We start from the raw sequence: 18647 nt of genomic DNA on the forward strand, positions 1-18647 counted from the left end.
CTGGCCTGTTTTGACGTTTTCTCTTGACAGACAATTAACTGAGGGGTAATTGGCTGTAATTGCTGCTCAGGGGTTTAATTGCATCCCCCCCCTCACCTCCACCCCAGAGACACGTGCAGGAAGCAGAAGGGTCACCGAGAGCATCCCTGTCCTGCAGGCTGCCGTTCCTCTCAATTATAACTTCAAAGGGCTACCAGGAGCTTTGCAGCTCGCTCCTTTCCCAGAACAATTCCCTTTGCATTGAAAATTAAACTCTTATCAGTGTGGTCGACCCCTTCCCTTGCCATGCCTCCTGTATCCCAGTTCTCCCCAGCAAAATGCCCCAGTGGCCCAGTGCCCTTCTCTCCCTTCTCCTTGCTTGGCATGTGACCTGCTGGATCAGAGGGAGCTGATCGGCCCCTTTGCAAATTGCCTTTCTACTGACTAATTAAAACACTGATGAGATAAGTCAACATATTATTAATAATAATTGTATCGTCTACTTTGATTTACAAAGTCAAACAGGAAATTATTTTGTTCAGACACAGGGTATCTAAGGAGCTTGAATGATGCTTTGCAAAAGCTGATTAGATGGGAGCACCTTGAGTGCTGCCCATGACCTCGCCATCCACCCCCACCAGCACCTTCTATGGTGGCCCCACAGTTTCCCTCTTGCAGCAGGGGCTGGGGTCAGCCCAGAGAGCTGCTGGGCATTGCCACTCAGGCAGCTGCCCCAACATCTGTCACAGTCATGGACTGTCCTGAGCTGGGAGGAGTCACAAGGGTCATCAAGTCCAAATCCTGGCCCTGTACAATCCCCAGCAATCCCACCTGACTTGCTCCATGTTGGCTTTGTTGGTGGGAATCATGAGAGAACTTCAGAGGGCTTTGAAGCTCCCCATCCCTGCCCCTTTGCTCCTCAGAAAGGGATGTATCCTGAGGCCCCTGGGCACAGTTAGCCAAGGGTGCTCCTCCTTCATTCTACAGTACACAGAGAGAACACAGTCAGAAAGGCACCAGATCTGCTGCAACCCCCATCTGAAAGCACAGACATGGCCACAGGATGGTCTCCCAGCTCTATTTGTGCATTAAGAATGGGGATTTCAGCCCTGGGAGTGTGCTATTTGCAGAGCCATGCCTACATACCAGGGGACTTTTTTTGCCTGGGTCTGATCCTGCAGCCAACAGCCAGTACATGGCTGGTATGAGCCTCATCTGTCATGAAGCAGGGTCTCCCTTTGCCCCAAGCCCACTCCGTAAAATCCCATCCCCAGTGTGAGCTGTGCTGTGTCCTGGCTATTCCACCCCCCCCTTCAGGTTCATCTCTTCTTCTCAGACCACCAAGAGTTACTGGGGCTCTCCCATGTGCCTAGGCCATGTCTCTGCTCTCCCTCACTTTGATGTTCCTGTTGTATTTCTTGGGTTTCTCTTCCAAGCTGGAGCCTCTACCTGGATCCAGAAGTACCAGCAAGTTACAGCTCAAGCTGTGGTGAAATTAATTTTCTTTGGGGAAAAAAAAAGTGTAGGAAGGGAACATTGGAAAATAAAGATTTAGACTGGTAATTGAGATAAAAGCTCATCTCCCAGTGCTTGTTCAGTAAATCCTGGGTTATTGCTAATTCCCCAGATGCTGGTCACTACCAGTAGTTAATCACCTGCAGTGAAGCTCAGGGTAGTTAACTGCCTGAAAAATCCCTCCTTAGGCACAGCAGTCACTGATTCCATGGGGATTATCTCCATTAAGGCTTCCCATATAATGATTTATAGCTTCAATAATAGCCTTCTCTTTTTTTCCTCTCCCAGTGACAATGGTGTGAGAAGGTGCCATGGCGTGCTGGGAAGGAAAGTGCCGGATGTCTCTGTGGCCACAAAAGCTTTGCTATGCCAGGCAGACCTGGCTTTCCTCCCGCAAGCTGTCCCAGGGCTGGGGACACTCATTCCTTTGCGCTGTAAGGATGGAGGGAGGCTGAGCTGCCGCCAGGGGGACACAGTCTCTCCTCTGCTCCTCCTCCCTCTCCTCTGCTGTGCCACACAGGCCCTGGGAGACTTACAAGGCCTCACTCAGCTGCCCAGATATCTGGTGTTTGCATCTCTTGCCTTTCATAATCTGGCAGATATTTTATAACTGGTGTTGACTTTAATTTAAACTATTAGGCAAACTCCTGAATGCAGGTGCAATCACATCCTCCCCCAGTGCGTGCGCTCACCACATTAATTATGATGTCCTCATTTCCATCTCGCTGGGGGATCTTATCCCACTGGTGGGGCCCTGCTGATCTTTGGTTCATAAAACCACCTCAGCCCATGAACTGAGAGCCAGCAGTGACTGGGGTGTGCATGCTGCCTTCATTCCTGAACCAGTGGTACCCAGTGTCACAGAGGTCCCCTCCTGCCCACAGAGCCTGGAACTAAGGTGAAACAGAAAAACCCCTCCAGTCGTGGGGATTCCTGAAGCAGGTCCTTTCATCTCCCTTCTGGTACCTAAAAGGGCCTACAGGAAGGTTGGAGAGGGACTTTATGCAAGGTTAAGCAGTGATAGAATAAGGGATAATGGCTTTAAGCTGAGAGAGGGTATATTTGGATTGGACATTGTGAAAAAATTCTTCCCTGTGAGGGTGGTCACAGAGTGCCCAGAGAAGGTGTGGCTGCCCCATCCCTGGAAGTGTCCAAGGCCAGGCCAGGCAGGTCTGGAGCACTCTGGGCTGTGGAAGGGTTCCCTGCCTTGGCAGGGGGTTGGAACAAGATAGTCACTTCCAATCCAAATAATTTCTTGGATTCTGTGATCCCAAAGGCCCTGTAACTCCTGGGACCTGGCAGGGCCTATGGGACCTTGGTTGATCTGTGACACACTGGTAAGATGAATCTGTAGCATCTGAGCCACGAGCTGAGGTAGCCTGCCCCATTCTTAGAGCACTTTCCCTGCAGGCCAAGTGTGGTATTTTGGGCTGGTCTCAGACTGGGATCCCAAGGGACCGAGGGACAGAACTGCCAGTGCAGCTGCTGTACAAAACGGCACTAAGTTTGAAAGAGTGATGGTGCATATGCAAGCTCTCCAAATTCACCCCAGAGGGTGGAGGTGTGGCTGATACCGACTGTTGCTGGTACTTGGAGGTGGGCATTTATCTCCTGCTCTGTCAGCAGGGAGGATGCTGCCAGCTCTGGGACTGCCACATGGGGACTGCCATGTGGGGATGTGGCTGTAATGAGCTCTATCTCCTCTGCCAGATTTAGGAGAGAATGTCTGGAGACCAAAACCAACCAGATGAGCTGGATCCAAAGCATTTTGGTGCTCACAATAACCTCATCTTCACCTTGCCAGATCCTCGTAGGGAGCCCTGACTGCACAGGGAGTGCCGAGGAGAGATGGCTATGCATTGTGGGGGACATCCCTGCTCACCCCCACAGCTCTGCCCTCACACTGTGGGGCTCCTCCCATGCACAGCTCTGCTTCCATTCCCCCGGGAAACTCAGCAGGGAGAAGACAGGAAACAGCTGTTGTGTTAATTTGTGCTCAATTAATTTTGACAGCGACTTCCACCCCCTCGGAAGCACTGCAGCAGCCTGAGCGCCAGTGGATGTGGGACTGGGGAGCTGCTCTGCTCTGCAGCACTGCCAGGGGCTGGACCATGCCTGGTGCTGCATACACTGCCAGGACCCCTGTGCCCCCCCATCAAGCAGCAGGGCAGTGTCCTGGGTGTCACAGCGCCTTTGACAGGCTCATCCCTGGCTTGGGAAGCTGAGGGCTGCTGCCCTCATCCCTCTGGCCAAGCAGACCTGTAGCCTGGCCCCTTTCCATGTTCTTCACCTGAGTACTGGAGTGCAGGGCATGTTCCCAGTTATCCCAGGACAAACCTGGGCATTTCTGGGAATTCAGAAGACAATTTTTTTAAATGCATCACAAAACATTTTTCTTCCCTCAGAACAGTTTGATTTTGACCCCCTTTGCCAGCATATTCCCCTTAAAATGAGCTTCCATTGTAGTTTGCACCTGGAGCTGCTGCCTTTTTGAGGTTGCTTTAAGCTCTTTAGGACAGAGAAGCAGAATTTTCTTCTAAATGCAGGAGAAAACTGGAGCTCCTGGAGAAAACTGAAGATGTACATGACTGCAGTGACTGCTTTGCCCACCCTCACACAAGCAGAAGGCATGACAACACCTCCCCAGAAGTAGCAGGTCAGGGAGGTCAAACAAGGAAGGACATTCCCATCTGAGAGGGGAGAAGGGAGTGGACTGTTTTACAGGTATCACTGATACCTCTTTCCTGTATCTCTTATGTTCTGGAGGTGTGCTGCCCTCTCCTAGCTGTGCCCTGTCCCTGCATTGCTGGCAGCCACACAGCAAGGCTGGCAGGTGCAGGTCCCAGGGATCTGCATCCTTGTCAGCTCCCACATCACTGGGGTGAAGGCTGGAGGCTCCCCTCCTTTGAGCAGAGCATCCTTCTCTCAGGACTGCTGGTTTGTGTCTAATGAAACACAAGTCACCACTCGCATAAGAAGACACCATTTTTGCCCTGTCAGAACAAGCCTAGAGGTTTACTTTAAAGTACTTAAAATGCTGCCTAAAAGATTTGTTTTCCTGCTCTGTGCAGCATGGCTGGGGATTTACTTGGCTCCCCCAACCCCCACAGACAGCTGGGTACACACAGGGGCTGAGGTGGTGGCCTGCTCCCTGCCAGCTTCCAGGCAGAGCCAAGACCCCAGGAAGGTGCTGGAGGGGGATGCTGAGGCTGTGGGGAGAAAGGTGGTGATCATTTGGAAGGCAAAGGAGCAGGAGTGCCAGTGCCTTCCCCAGTTTCTGCAGCATTGCATCTGAGGCTGTCCCTTACAGCTGGACTTGGGCATGGGGGTGGCACTTCAAAGCCTGTTTCTAAGTTTGGGGAAAAGCCAGATGGTTTGAAGTTCTCCTCTGATCCTCTTTCTCCTCCCCTTCTCTCCTAAGAATTCAGGGGTCCCAGACCCATCCATGGGGGTATGATTGGAGTACCTGGTTTGAGCAGAAATGTGAGCTAAAGAGGTGGTGAGAAGCCCCCAGTGCAGCAAAAGTCTGTGTGTCCTGGTGAGGAATTTGGTGAGAGTGGAGAGGGAGATGCCAGGCAAGACTGAGACCCCAGGAGTGTCATGTAGCTCCCAACAGCTAAGTTCTACTTGTTCTTCACCTATGGAGCTCATATCCAAAACATCACTACTTCTTCTCACTTCCTATCACTTAAACCCATTTAGCATCCCTCCCTTGTGTGACGCCCATGTCCCTGTCCCTCTAAACTTATCCAGACCACCCTCCATTGCAATCCTGCTTGCTGCAACCTGCTTTTGCCAGTATCTCTTCCCCAGATTTGCCCTGCAGCCACAAGTATATGGAATTTTCACCCCTGAGCTGTCAAGCCATGAACGTTCTGGTTCCCAGAGCCAGCCCTGATCCAGCCTCTCATCTGGGTTGGGCACTGTGGGCTCACACTGAGGAGCCACACTGGCACCACCTTGCAGGGAAGAAGAGACCTCTGAGCCCCCATGAATCCACATTTCTTGCTGACAGTGCAGTGCTCAGTACATGCTTCCCCTTCACCCTCTGGTATCCACCCAGAAACTCCTTCTCCAGATGGAAAGCACCCAGTTTAGTTTGTGCATGGACAGTGCATGAGCCAGTGGAGATTCAGCTGAGCACAAGGCAGGTGGTTCCTGCTGCTGCTGGAAATGACAGGCTGAGCACCAGGAAAAGGGACTTGCAGGCATGACCTGGAGGGTTTGGAGCCCTCCCCAACACACATTGCCAACAGCTTCTGCCAGGACCTCAGCTAGTGTTCCTTTCTTCAAGCAGGGCTGCACCTCCCACAGTACTACAACTGGGTGTCACTGCCCAAATTAGTGCAGCTAACGAGTGCTCCTCATTTCCCTTTGCTCTGTGGCAGCAGTGACCTCCCACCCAGACCTTCCACAGGAGCAGAGGGGTGGGAGATGGCACACCCTCCTACATGCTCCCTGCTCCCCCAGGGGTTGGGAATATCTGGAACGACCTGTTTTCTCTGTCCTACAGTGGGATTCAATCAATGAAATGGATGAGTTTTTCAGCCCCATCCACACCTACCAGGTCTGTAACGTCATGACCCCCAACCAGAACAACTGGCTCCGGACCAACTGGGTGCAGCGGGATGGAGCGCGTCGGGTCTATGCAGAGATCAAATTCACGCTGAGGGACTGTAACAGCATGCCAGGTGTGCTGGGCACCTGCAAGGAGACCTTCAACCTCTACTACATGGAGTCTGACCGGGACCTGGGCACCAGCACCCGGCAGAGCCAGTTCCTGAAGATCGACACGATTGCAGCAGATGAGAGCTTCACCAACGTGGACCTGGGTGTGCGGCGCCTGAAGCTGAACACAGAGGTGCGGGGCGTGGGGCCGTTGAGCAAGAGGGGCTTCTACCTGGCCTTCCAGGACATAGGTGCCTGCATTGCCATCGTCTCGGTGCGCGTGTACTACAAGAAGTGCCCGGCTACTGTGAGGAACTTGGCGTCCTTCTCCGAGGCTGTGACTGGGGCAGACTCGTCCTCCTTGGTGGAAGTGCGGGGAGAGTGCGTAGGCCATTCTGAGGAGAGGGACACCCCCAAAATGTACTGCAGTGCTGAGGGAGAGTGGCTGGTGCCCATCGGAAAGTGTGTGTGCAGTGCTGGCTATGAAGAGCAGCGGGATTCCTGCATGGGTGAGTCCCTACTTCTTGCCTGCAGTGCCTGCAAGGGAAGGGGTGGCTGCAAGGGGCTCTTGCTTCTTTGGGGAAGGGCTGAAGACAGAAGCCTGCTCACAGAAACTTGGATAGCTGGTCTCTGTGGAGGCCCAGGGCTGTCCATGCCTTTGCTGGCTGGGTTCATGCTTCCAAAATATGTGGCTGGTATGACTGACAAACTCCCTGGGAGTTCCTGTGGCTCTGACAGGTCCTGGTGCACAGGGAAGGGCTTTGGGATAGGAACTGGCTGGCATCAGGACAGGGACTGCTCTGGTTCCATCTTTCTGTACCATGGATCACTGGCCCCAGAGATCCCAGCTCAGTGCCCTCAGAAGCTCTGACTGGTGCTGAGATCTCTGGTGTGCTCCAGCAGGGCATTACTTGGCTTCCTCAAAACACCCACTGCTGGAATGGGTTTGAAAGGGAGAAAAGCAAAAAGGAAAACACTGAGCTTTCATGGAACAAGGTCATTGCCTCCATCCCTCACCTCCTAGGTCTGCTGCAGAGCCCCTCATGCAGGGGTGTGGGGAGCCTTCCCAGGGGCCCTCAGTGCCACTGGGCAGCTTTGAGCTGCCAACTGAACAAACTGTGATAAGCAGGTGAGGTGACCAGCAGCAGCACAGGGATGTGTGCATACAGAGCACGGGCTCCCCGGGAGAGCCCTCCACACAGATTTGTTTGCTCTCTGTTTCTTCATGGGATGTGTTGAGGGGGAGCAGCACAAATATGAGTGCGGGGCCTTTGTTTGAGTTTCGTGGTAACATCAAGTTAGGGAGGCTTGGCTCAAGGTCAGGACGTCCAACACCAGACTGGAATGGATCCAGGGGCTGCTGGGACCCACACTGGCTCCTGCAGGTCTCCAGTTACAGTGTGGGAAGGATGGGCAGAATAAATGCTTTTATCTGAAACTCCTCCTGTCTGTGACAGATTTGAAACTTGTCCTGGGATAGATCTAATAACTCAGAAAAGGTCTTCCATCATGTTAAAGAGTGGGTGCAAAGATGTGTGTGGGGCCAGGCTTGTGCTACTGCAGGAGGGGGCACTGGCATGGGCCTCCTGGTTGGCTGGCACAGTGGCTCCCACCACTACAAGGAGCTGCAAGTCGGCTCAGACAGACAAAACAGCCCTTCCTACTGTTCCCCTCCAGCAGTCCTGTATTGCACACTCTGTCCCAGTACATCCCCTTCCCAAAGGCAGGAGGCTGAGCAAGGCTGTGGCATTGGTGCTGGGCTCTGCCTGCCTCATTTTCATGTGATTCCTTGGATAGGTTTGCTCTCTCCTGGAGCAAAGCTGTGGCAGAGCCCCTTCTCTGCCCTCCTGCCTGTTTCTGGTGGGATTGCTCCTGCCACAGGTATGGCACAGGAGGAAGCGTGGTCCAGCATATGTTCCCAGGTGGCCCCGCAGACACACTCAGACCCAGCAATGCTCTCTGGTAAAACTCTACAAGCCTTGTAGCATCAGAAACAGGACAAAAATGTCACTGGACTTTCTCTGACATCAGTGTTTTCTTACCCTCCTGCCTTCCCTGTACCATTTTTCTGGCTCCAGACCCGACATGGAGTGAACAGGGCCAGCACCTTCTTTCCTGCATCCTCTTTGGTGTGGCAGCAGGACATATATTTATACATGAAGGCAAACAGATGCAAATCTCTGATCTTATGTCTGATTGGGGCAGAGTTCATTTTTCAGGCTGAAAAGTGCCTTTTGGGGATGATTTATAAGCCCAGCAGATCTGTTGGAGCTGGAAATTAGCCGTTTTAATTGTCAGGCGGACAAAAGCAGGATTCCAGTGGCTGTCGCCCCAGCAATTTTTCATTCTCGGTCACAGGGATGAGATGGTATAAATCACTCCTTGTGGCCCTAATAATCTTTCTATAAATATCAGGGAAATTCATTTTTTGCTTGGGGAGAGGAGGTGTGGAGGGGGAGAAATTAGAGAAGATACTTTGCCTCTACGGCAGTGTTTAAAATATGATTCCAAATTAATTTCCTTCTGCCTTTCACAGCCGGACGCCTTATTTGTCAAAGCTAAAGATATTTGAACAATGGAGGTTTCTTCCCCTCCTCTAACATTCATTTTCCTAAGGGCCTGCCAGAGTGGTGGAAGACAGCTCAGGAAACCAGACCATAGCCAGGGCTGTTCCCAGCCCTTCAGAGGAGAAGTAAGGCAGTGACACAGACCTGGGAAGGAAGGGGTGAGGTGGGACATGGTGAAAGATGTTCCTAGACACATCAGGAACTTCTCTGCCTCTCATCCCCATTACAGAGTTGTTGAAATCCCAAACTGGTTTGGGTTGAAAGGGATCTTAAAGCTCATTCCATTTCCACCATCTGCCATGGGCAGGGACATCTTCCACTTGACCAGGTTGCTCCAAGCCCTGTTCAGCCTGGCCTTGCAGGGATGGGGCTTTGCTGTCATCTATCATGTTGGATCCTTCACTGCCCTTTTTTGGGGCAGGGGGATGGTGGCTGGGGTCTCTGACTTCTGCACCCATCCCAGCAGGATCCACATTTTGCCTTGCTTTGATGTCCTGCTGTTTGCCATAAGGATGTGAGGGACAGTTTCCACGGGATTGAGGGGGCCAGACCTCAGCCCAGGGGCGCTGGGATCAGGATCATCTGAGGATGCCAGCTGGCTTGGCATTGAATGTGTCACAGCCCCCACACACCAGACATTTGTCCCCATATCTGTGCCTAATGCCTCTGCTAGATTCCTCTCCAGAGAACCCCCTTCTCCAGAAGGGATTGGGCACATTTGCTACAGTACCTTACTAAACAGAAATGGGATTTGAGCTGGAATTCCTACATCTGTTGATGACATCCTGGGATCTGCCAGCTCCTAACATTCCCAGCATTTAGTCCCACAGCATCTTGTGCCTCAGCCACCCCAAGGATAAAACTCCTCCTGGCACAGCACAGCTCACTTGTTTTTCCCTCTGTTTTCAAGGTTCTGAAGGGCTTTTCTTTACTCACCTCCTAACCCACAGCCTCGGACTGCTCTTTTCCTCCTTGAAATGCAACAGTCCACACACAACACATTAACATCTCTTGCAGACAGCAAATAGCAACTGCTCTGCCTAAACAGCAGAATAAGCAAGAGCAGGAGGGAAAGGGATCTGTCCCAGGAATTTATCAGATAAGGAGACAATCAGCATAATTCGCCTTATTGATATGCAACTGCTGTGCAGGACAAATAGATACCCATTTCAGTAAGGTCAGTGCAATTAGAGGGATGGGAAAGGGGAGCCTGGTTGTGCTTCTGTGAGCAGGGAAGGGCACATAATCCACCTCCCCAAAGGCTGAGAGCTGAGGCATGAGTACCCTATCCTGTGTGTGGATGGATGGATGGAGAGGTGGACACAGAGGGTCAGGCAGGTGGGGGCAGTGGCTCTTCAATCACATCCCTCCTACCAGCCTTGGTCAGCCCTCTTTGGGGAGGGCTGTCAGGCTCCTTAGACACCAGGACCTTGGGTTTTGGTGGTGGTCCTTGGTGGGTAGACCTTGGTCCTTGGACCATGTAAATCCATGGTCCTGGCATCAGGGTCCCCCTTTTGAGTCAAGTCCCAATTATTTCTTGGGCTGCATCTCTCACCAGCTATCAGTGAGCAAAACTTCAAGTTGGGCTAAAATCTGTTCAGCTGCTCACAGGCTGTACACACAGAGGGAGTTTGTTTGCAGCAGTGCCATGGCTATAGATCATGGTGCTGCTCGCTGGGAGTTGACACAAACGCACCCAGCATCCAGCCATCGGGGACCCCCAGGAGCACAGAATCTCCCAGGAAAGATTTTTGTTAATAATCAAGTGGAAAAGAAGGCAGGCCCTCTTTCCCGTTGTCAGAGTGGGTGGATGAGCTTTTGGCAGAAATGCCACTCCCAAAAAGCTTCTTTGATGAATATTGATGGCTTTCAGGAGCTGTTCAGACATTTTATCTGAAGTTTGGAAACAGGCATCTTATCCTCTGGGTGTTCTGGTTACTCTGGATGCTTTCCCTTCATTCTTGGGACCTTCAGTTTGGCTGTTCCCTTTAGATGGAAAATGGTGATCAGGGAGGAGGAACTGAGCAATTCCTAATTCCTGCGCCAGCAGCCAATTTGTACCTGAGGATGGGTGTTTGTAGCCTGAGTGAGAACAGCCACCAAACACAGGTCTGATGTACGTGGCTGAATGAGGATCTGGCCCTGGGTTAGATTTTACCCAGCTCTGCTTCAGCGAGAAAACAGCCTTTTTCCTCTGGACAAGCGAAGAGAGGGACACTGCCACTGCTGGGACCCTTTCCCCTCCAGCCCCCAAAATGAAGGAGAGGTGGGAACAGACGAAGGACTGCTGATCTCTCTCGTGCCTCCTGTGGTACACAGCTGGTGGAAATGGATCTGGAGAGTCTAGTTAGCAATCTGGAAGCTAGTTAATTTTTTTCCAGTTGGTGGGATTCATGCTGATGAACCAATCAGCAGATTTAATGTACCTTAAAACTTCCTTGTGGGCAACTTTAATCAAGCAATTTAAGCACTACAGCATTGCTAATTAAGAGAAGAAAATACCCAGCTTGGTAATTATGTGCTTGTGAATACAGTTTTGTATCCATGGACATTTAGGAAGGAAGTCCCACAGCTGGTGGGGCAAGGGGGGAGCAGAGTTGTGTGAAAGGATGGGAAACCCTATCCAGCTGCACCCCATGTACTGTGCTGGGGGCAAAGCCAGGAACAGGAGCAGGGAAAGCCCTGGAAACACCTGAGGAGAAACATGCCAGGAGAAGGCACTGGATGGGGATTGGAGCAGCCTGGTCTACTGGAAGGTGTCCCAGCCACAGGTGGAATGAGATGGGCTTTAAGTCCGTTCTAATCCAAACCATTTGGTGAGTCCATGATTCTATGAGAATACCCTGTTATGGGAGCTCCAAGCAAATAACTTGGAAGATGTTTCAGTTTTCTTGGTGTGGATTTCAAGAGGAATTTCTGTGCAAGTCCCAGCACACACATGGCAGGCCCAAGCCACAGCCTTACCTGCCTGCAGCATCCTCTGCCTGCTGTCGGGGTACCAAGCTGTACCTGGTATCCAAAGCTGGTGGCACCAATTCCCCAGGTATCCCACACAGAGGGGTTCTGCCATGAGTGTAGTAAGACAAATCTTTCAAGGCCAGGGGCAGAAACATTTCCAAAGTGGTGCTGTGGGAGTTATGCAAAAGTTCTCTCTTTGATGCCAGACAACAGAATCAAAAAAAGTTGGTGACTCACAAAATTTCAAGATTTTCATTGTGGTTTGCAAAGCTATCAGCTGCTCATCCCAAAGCTCTGCATCCTCCCTCCCACCAAAAAAGAAAAAAAGGAAAAAAAAGAAGAAAAAAAAAAAAAAAAAAGAAAGAAAAAAGCCAGTTTGTCTTCCAAGATGCATAAGCTGTGACTATCCAGGAACACAGAATCAAAGTTTGGGCTGGAAGGGACCTTAAAGCTCATCTCCTTCCAAGCCCCTGCCATGGGCAGGGACACCTTCCAGTACCCCAGGCAGCTCCAAGCCCCATCCCACCTGGCCTGGAACACTTCCAGGGATGGGGCAGCCACAGCTTCCCTGGGCACCCTGTGCCAGGACCTCAGCACCCTCACAGGGAAGAATTTCTCCCAATATACCATCTAAACCTGCTCTCTTTCTTTTTTCATTAGGAAAGACTTCTTCCTCTAGAGGCTTATCCAGCCTTGGGGTGGGATCCTTGGATTCACACTTGACTCATACCATGACCTCCAGCTCACTGTCACAGACCTGACTTCTAGGCTTGGACCCTAGGGATGCTGGGCTGTGTGTGTCTGTAGCTAATTCAGCCCAGTGAGATCACTGGAGAAGGCAGGAGGCAGGACAGAGTGATCCCAGGATCTCCAGCATCACTCCCACCTCTAAAATGCAGTGGCTAATTGCATTTGCTTGGAAAACAAAACAAAGCAGAACCCCAACACCCATCTAGTTATTTCTCTGCTAAGGAACAAACAGAAAGAATGGAGCTGCCTGCAGAGCACCACTGTATCTCACCAACACAACAATATAGGGTTTGTCCTTGGCTGAATATTCTGTGTGCCACTTTTCCTCTGAGTTTTCTGTGTGCCACTTTTCCTCTGAGTTTTCTGTGTTTCGGTGCTGACAGAAATGAAGGGTGAGAATGATTGTGAGCTGGAGTTCAGGGTAGTGATGGGGATTAATCAAATTTTATTTGTGCTTAGCAGGTCTCTGTGTCCCTCTGAGAAGTGGTGAAGAGCAGCTGGGCTATGATGGATGAGGACATTCACCAGTTTGGGAATGTGTATTTTTTTCAGGAGATTTTTATTTTGAACTCTTCCATAAAACTTGGCTGCCTTTGGGTGGTGTACACAGGTTGTTCCTCTGGATTTCCAGTGTGCAGGTGCCTGGGAAGCTGTTGTTGGGGAGTTAAGACACAGAACATGAGAAAGACCTGGAATTTTGCACCAGTCCTTACACTGGGGATAGTGTAACACGGGGCGGGGATCTCGAATTCCCCACCGGCACATTCAGAGGCTTGGTGAGATTGCCTTGCATGGAGATTCTCCTCATTCCACAGAGCAGCGGGGCCCTGCCAGAAACTTGTTCTGCCCTTGGCAGGAGCTCTTGATGCCACTTATGTAACTGTTTGTGTCAGGGCTTCTTCCCCTTCTGAAAACAAGCTGCTGCTGCTGCCCCTTCTGCTGGAAGGAGAAAGATCCAAAGACTGGTGGAGCTCAGCAGTGGCGGGTGAGGGCTGTGCTGGCCCTGGAATGTCTGGGCACCCTCATTTTACAGCTCAGCCTCTCTACACATCCACAGCCATATGGATGTGCTGAGAGGGCTCACATGCCCCTCCAGACTGCACTCCAACTCCTGCCAGGGATGAGATGAAGCTCTTGATGTTCTGTGTCTCCTTTCCTCTTTCATGCCTTGCAATGGATACAGAGTTACCTCCAGCACTGTCACCTTCAGGTGTGACAACCCTTCTTCTAGACTGTGTTTTCTGGGTTTGCTTTTGGTTTGGTGAAATCTGTGGGGTTTTTTCAGAAGCTTTGGATATTTCTGTCTAAAACTCTTTGACAAGACTGAGTATGGGAAACAGCTTTTTTCTAATTCTGGCACTAGGCTGCCAGTTTCCACTCTACTCCAGCAAGCTGTAGCCTGTCCCTGGATAAGCTTTAAAAAAAAAGCCTTTGCTCTGAGCATGTCAGGGTGTCTCACCTACACAAGTCTGCACAGCCTCACCCCCACTCCCACAGAAGGATGTCTGCATCAGGCAGCAGAGCAGCACTCATAGCAATCTGGGACTTGGATGTTTCCTGGTTTTATTTTTCATTTTTTAAGATGTGGGAAAGAGAAGAGAGTCAGGTGTGTGTCCAACAGTACTAAAATCAGGTTGAATGAGGATGTGAGCAACCTGGTCTAGAGAAAGGTATCCCTGCCCATGGCAGGGCAGGGGAGCTGGATGATCTTTGAGGTCCCTTCCAAACCAAACCTGGGATTCTGGAATTCTATGCTAGAGGTGTGACTCTGAGTGATTCTGTGACTCTAAAACCTGCTGATTTTTCTATGGCAGCATCATGCAGATTTCCAGTTTGGGATGCAGCCAGTCTGTACAACTGCAGTTACAGTTTTCCCAGCACTACAAGTGGAATTACTCCACTTGGAAGGCCAGGATCCTCCTAAATACAACTTGTTCTGATGGCAGTGAAATCTGGGTTTTACCAAGAAGGATGCAGGGTGTCCTTTGTTGTGTGTGCCGTTTGCTGGGAGCCCCAAGCACAGGGTCTTGCTGGCTTTGCAAATCTTTCATGGGTAAAAATCTCCTCCTGTTTCCCCCTCTGGAAGACTCAGGGGTACAGTGGGCTGTGAAGTGGGTTAATTGTGGGGAAAAGGGCCAAGAAGTGGGGAAGTGATGTGAGGTGGAGTCTGGGGCAATAGGAGACAAGTTCAGGGGTGTGTAGTGGTGTGCTGGGTTGTATTGGGGGTGGGAAGATCTGTGAACTGTACAAAGGGCTGCAAGGTGGGAGTGGGGCTGTGGACAGGCTAATGTGATGCTCAGGGGCCAGAGGCGACCAGGCCTGAGGCAGTGTGGAGACAAGCAGCACAAGGAGGGTATGTGACCACCAGCAGGGCCATAGGGCAAGGCATGACCTCTGAACCAGGGGATTCCTGAGAGCACCAGCCCAGCCAGGCCCCCAAACTCTCTCCAGGCCACTGAAACAGCCCAGAGCCTGGGCTGACCTGGGATTGCAGGGAAAGGGGAGCGTAGCCCTGCTAAAACAGAAGATTTTGGACAATGAGGCAAATGTGTCATTTTAAGACATGACTGAGAATAACTGGCTTCTGTTTCAGTGTCTGTGTCATACGGGAGCTGAGATTTGAGGCATCATGCTGAAACTGGGTGGAAAGGAGGCTGGGATTTTCTGTGCTGGCTTGTGCAGCCTGGGGGGCTCTGGGACTGGTGCCTGTCTCTGGCTGTCACAGTGGCTGTGACACCTTTATTTCCATCTCTATCTCTTCCCAGCATGGCCAAAGGGAGATACATGGCTACTCTTCTGCTGCTTGCAGATGCCCAAATCTGTTGAAGGGCCAGGAAGGGTGGCACCAGTGTCACAGAGCTGCCCCATGTCACCCTCAGCCATGCCCTCACCCTGCCCAGACCTCCTGGGCAGAGGACCGAGCCAAGAGAGACTGACATGGGGGCAGTGTTCACATTTGCAGCCCTGCTGGAGCAGCCCTTGGTGGTCCCACCAGGGCCACCTGCAGAGCACTGCTTCCAGGCAGCCACTTGAGAGGGAGAGGAGCAGCTCATTCCCTGCTAGTGTATCCTTGACAGGTCCATCCATCATCTCTTGAGCTCTGCCAGCTTATTAGCAGATGTTGTCCTGTCCCCAGAGGATGGAGGGGGAGTGAAACAAATGGAGCGAACTCCAGATGGCTGGCAGGGCTCTCCATGATCACTGTTCCTGAGACAAAGCTGCTGCTGCAGGGTCCTTTGGGCAGGTGACACGTGACAGTGGGGCTGGTGGGCTGGGAAAACAGGCAAGGTGTGCAGTGCAGGGTGGGGGAATCAGTGCAAGCCCCATGGGATAAACCCAGACAGGTCTGGAGTGATCACGGGGGACTCACTTGTGCAATACAGGGCTAGAGATGTGCTTTGCCAAGCACAGGTTCAACACTGGGTTTTGTAGGCTTGGCTGGTGACACTAGGATAACCCAAGTGTCTGGGCTGCAGGAAGAATGCAGGTGTACAAGTCTTGGGCTGAGTGGCAGGTGAAGAGCTGCTCCTGTCCCACGTGCACTGCAAAACCCCACTGTGCATGTGAGATCAAACTGCAGGGACAGGCAGCTGGGGCTGGCACTGGGGACATGGCAGCACTTCTGGTGTCTCACAAAGAGGCAGGACCTGAGATCCTCAGATTCAGAGCAAGGGTGTCAATTACATAAAATAATAGGAATAAAAGAAACCCTCACCTTCCCCAGGGCTCCAGGGAGGGCACTTCTGGCAGGTGGCTATAGTTGACTGCCATGAAGACAGCAGAACAACCACTCTGCACCTCTCTGCTGGATGGCTGCAGACCTAGGAGACTTCTGTGTGTGCCACAACCACGGCTGTGGAGCCCAGTGTGTTTTAGACCTGGTGCATTTGATTGAATTTTTCCTACTGGTCACTTCTCTGCTGTTTGCTCTTCCCAGAGCTAACCTGGGAGGTCCTGGCCTTCCACATGTCACTGGCATGGCATGAGAGAGCTCATGCCTGGCATCCTGTACTGAAGGTGTCTCATACTATGAGCAGGCTGGAGGTGGTGCCCTCTCCCGTGAGGGCTTTGCACATTGTGTCCTGCTTCCCTCGAAAGTGGGCACTGAGGCACTCAGAGGTACATGACCCCCTGAGCAGTGCCTGTCCCAGCACCAGGTGCCCCCCAGCCCTCCCTGCCTGCTCATGCCATCCATGTGCAGGGAGCTGGCTCCTGATGGCTCTGCCCTGGTGCACAAATTCACCTGTAATTTGTCATTTAGTATAATTTTCCCCTTGAGTGCATCTAAAATAATTGTGACTCATTGCTACCGGTAATTAATGGGTTTTTTACAGCATTAAATGCTAAGTGATTACAATTGTTCCATGCAAATCTGCTGTGCTTCGTGCTCCCATCTTTCCTGCTGCCTGTCTTTTCGTACCTGAGGCAGCACTGATTTCTCTGCCCTTAATTAAATAGTGGTGGAGGGAACCACTCCAGTGCCTCTGGAGTCACAAGTTGCTGGTTGCTGCATGGGTAGGGATGATGGTTTGCAGGTCCAAGGGACATTCACACAAGTTAAAGGCAGCAGTTCCTGTCCTGCACCTGCCCAGCACCGACTGGGGCTGTCCCATTGCTCAGCTCCCATCCGTGCTCATGCAGTGTCTTCATCCTTTCCCACACAGGAAAACTGGGAAATTTTCTTTCTTATTATTTATTTTGGGAGTTTGGTTGGGGTTTTTTCCACCAGCTGGCTGCCTCCCAGATTTGTCCCCACATGAGAACAGGGTGTATCTGTGCTCATGTGATGCAGACTGGAGGGTGCTGCATCAGGGGGCACTTGGCAAGGGCAGAGTCCCTGAATCTCTTGGTATCCTCAGGACCAGTCAGCATCAGACCCTGCCAAATGTCTCGGGCTGTCCTAGGGAGGACATGAAATCCCCTGAAAATCTGCATCCTCCGAGTTCTCTCCTCTCCTGATGCCCTTGAGGAGGTGAAAGGTGCCAGAAGAGCTGGAGAAAAAAAACCAGCCCCAAGCTGCTGCAATTTCACGTCTGCCTTCCCTTGCATCCTCAAATTTGGGCATTTCTGCTCCTTGCCCTGATGCCTTTTGGGGAGTGGAGAAGCAGAAATTTGGGAACAAAGTCTGGAACTGCTGGTCTTTGCTATACCAAGATGTGACACCAGCCTGTGCCACCACCTCTGGCACATGCAGCACATGTCTGTCCTGCCAGTGGTATCACTCCCCTGCTGTTAACAGAGCACTGTGTAAAAGTGCCACAGAAACTGATGACAGAGCCCAGAGAGGGACCAGCAAGTGCTCCCCACACCAGGGACACATGACTGGAGCACGGCCCTCAGCTGCCATTGCTAGAGCAGCTCAGTTATACAAAGGCCCTTGAGTCACTGTACAGTGTGTGAGAGGTGGAATATGCTGGTAGCATCAGTCCAGGGAGATCTGTGGCAAGGAAAGGAGTGTTATTAATAAGAAAATAAATCAGCACCTTGAAACAGAACAAACAGCACGGAGAGACACAGCCCACTGAGGATGCTGGATCACAAAAAAAAACCCCTTTTACATGCCTGAAAGCAAAGATTGAGGCTGTATGCAAATCTGGCCACTGGAGGTAAAGATGAGAAAATGAAGGTATTACTACCTCAGTGGGAAAAAATACCAGAGATGAGATAGAGTCAGGAATAATCCTTGAATCACTAGAACTGGTCCTAAAAGTACCTCATGGCACAGGGACCCAGAGAGAGCCTGCTTTCCCTTATTTGGAATCTAAGTCTGCAGGAGAGGGCAGATCCTTCCACCCCCAGACAGATACCTGACATGCCACATGTCACTCTTGAAGAAATCGATTTTTTAACGAGAGACAAGCTGCTTGTTTGTGTGACAAAGGAACTACCTGAGGGGCTGCTGGAGAAGGGGTAGGATGAACCAGAGCAATGGGCATGGGATGAGCTCCTGTATCAGGAGGAGGCAGAGGAACTGCAGGCAGGTTGTATTGTCAGAAAAAAACTTTTTGCCAAGGCTGTCTCATTTGGCCTGAATGTCCCTCTGCCTCCAGAGAGAGGGCAGCAGGCATGCAGTGCCTTTTGCTGTACTATGCAACAAGAGAGGCTCTTTCCCTATCATTTTGTGCAAGAAAACTTGTTGCTCTGTGTGACAGCACCCCAGAGTCTTGCAGAGGGACATGTACCATGTCCCAGATGTGGAGATTTAATTTC

At 51.4% G+C, this 18647-nt stretch overlaps 1 protein-coding gene across 1 annotated transcript in view; it reads left to right on the forward strand.

Annotated features, from left to right (window-relative positions):
- EPHA8 (EPH receptor A8) overlaps positions 1–18647 on the forward strand; it is a 52447-nt gene that overhangs the window by 16734 nt on the left and 17066 nt on the right. Inside the window, exon 3 of the mRNA XM_059866483.1 lies at positions 6008–6671. Coding sequence (XP_059722466.1) covers positions 6008–6671 — 664 coding nt within the window. The remainder of the gene's footprint in view (positions 1–6007; positions 6672–18647) is intronic.

This window comes from Haemorhous mexicanus, chromosome 23 (assembly GCF_027477595.1).
Source record: "Haemorhous mexicanus isolate bHaeMex1 chromosome 23, bHaeMex1.pri, whole genome shotgun sequence".
NCBI lineage: Eukaryota > Metazoa > Chordata > Aves > Passeriformes > Fringillidae > Haemorhous > Haemorhous mexicanus.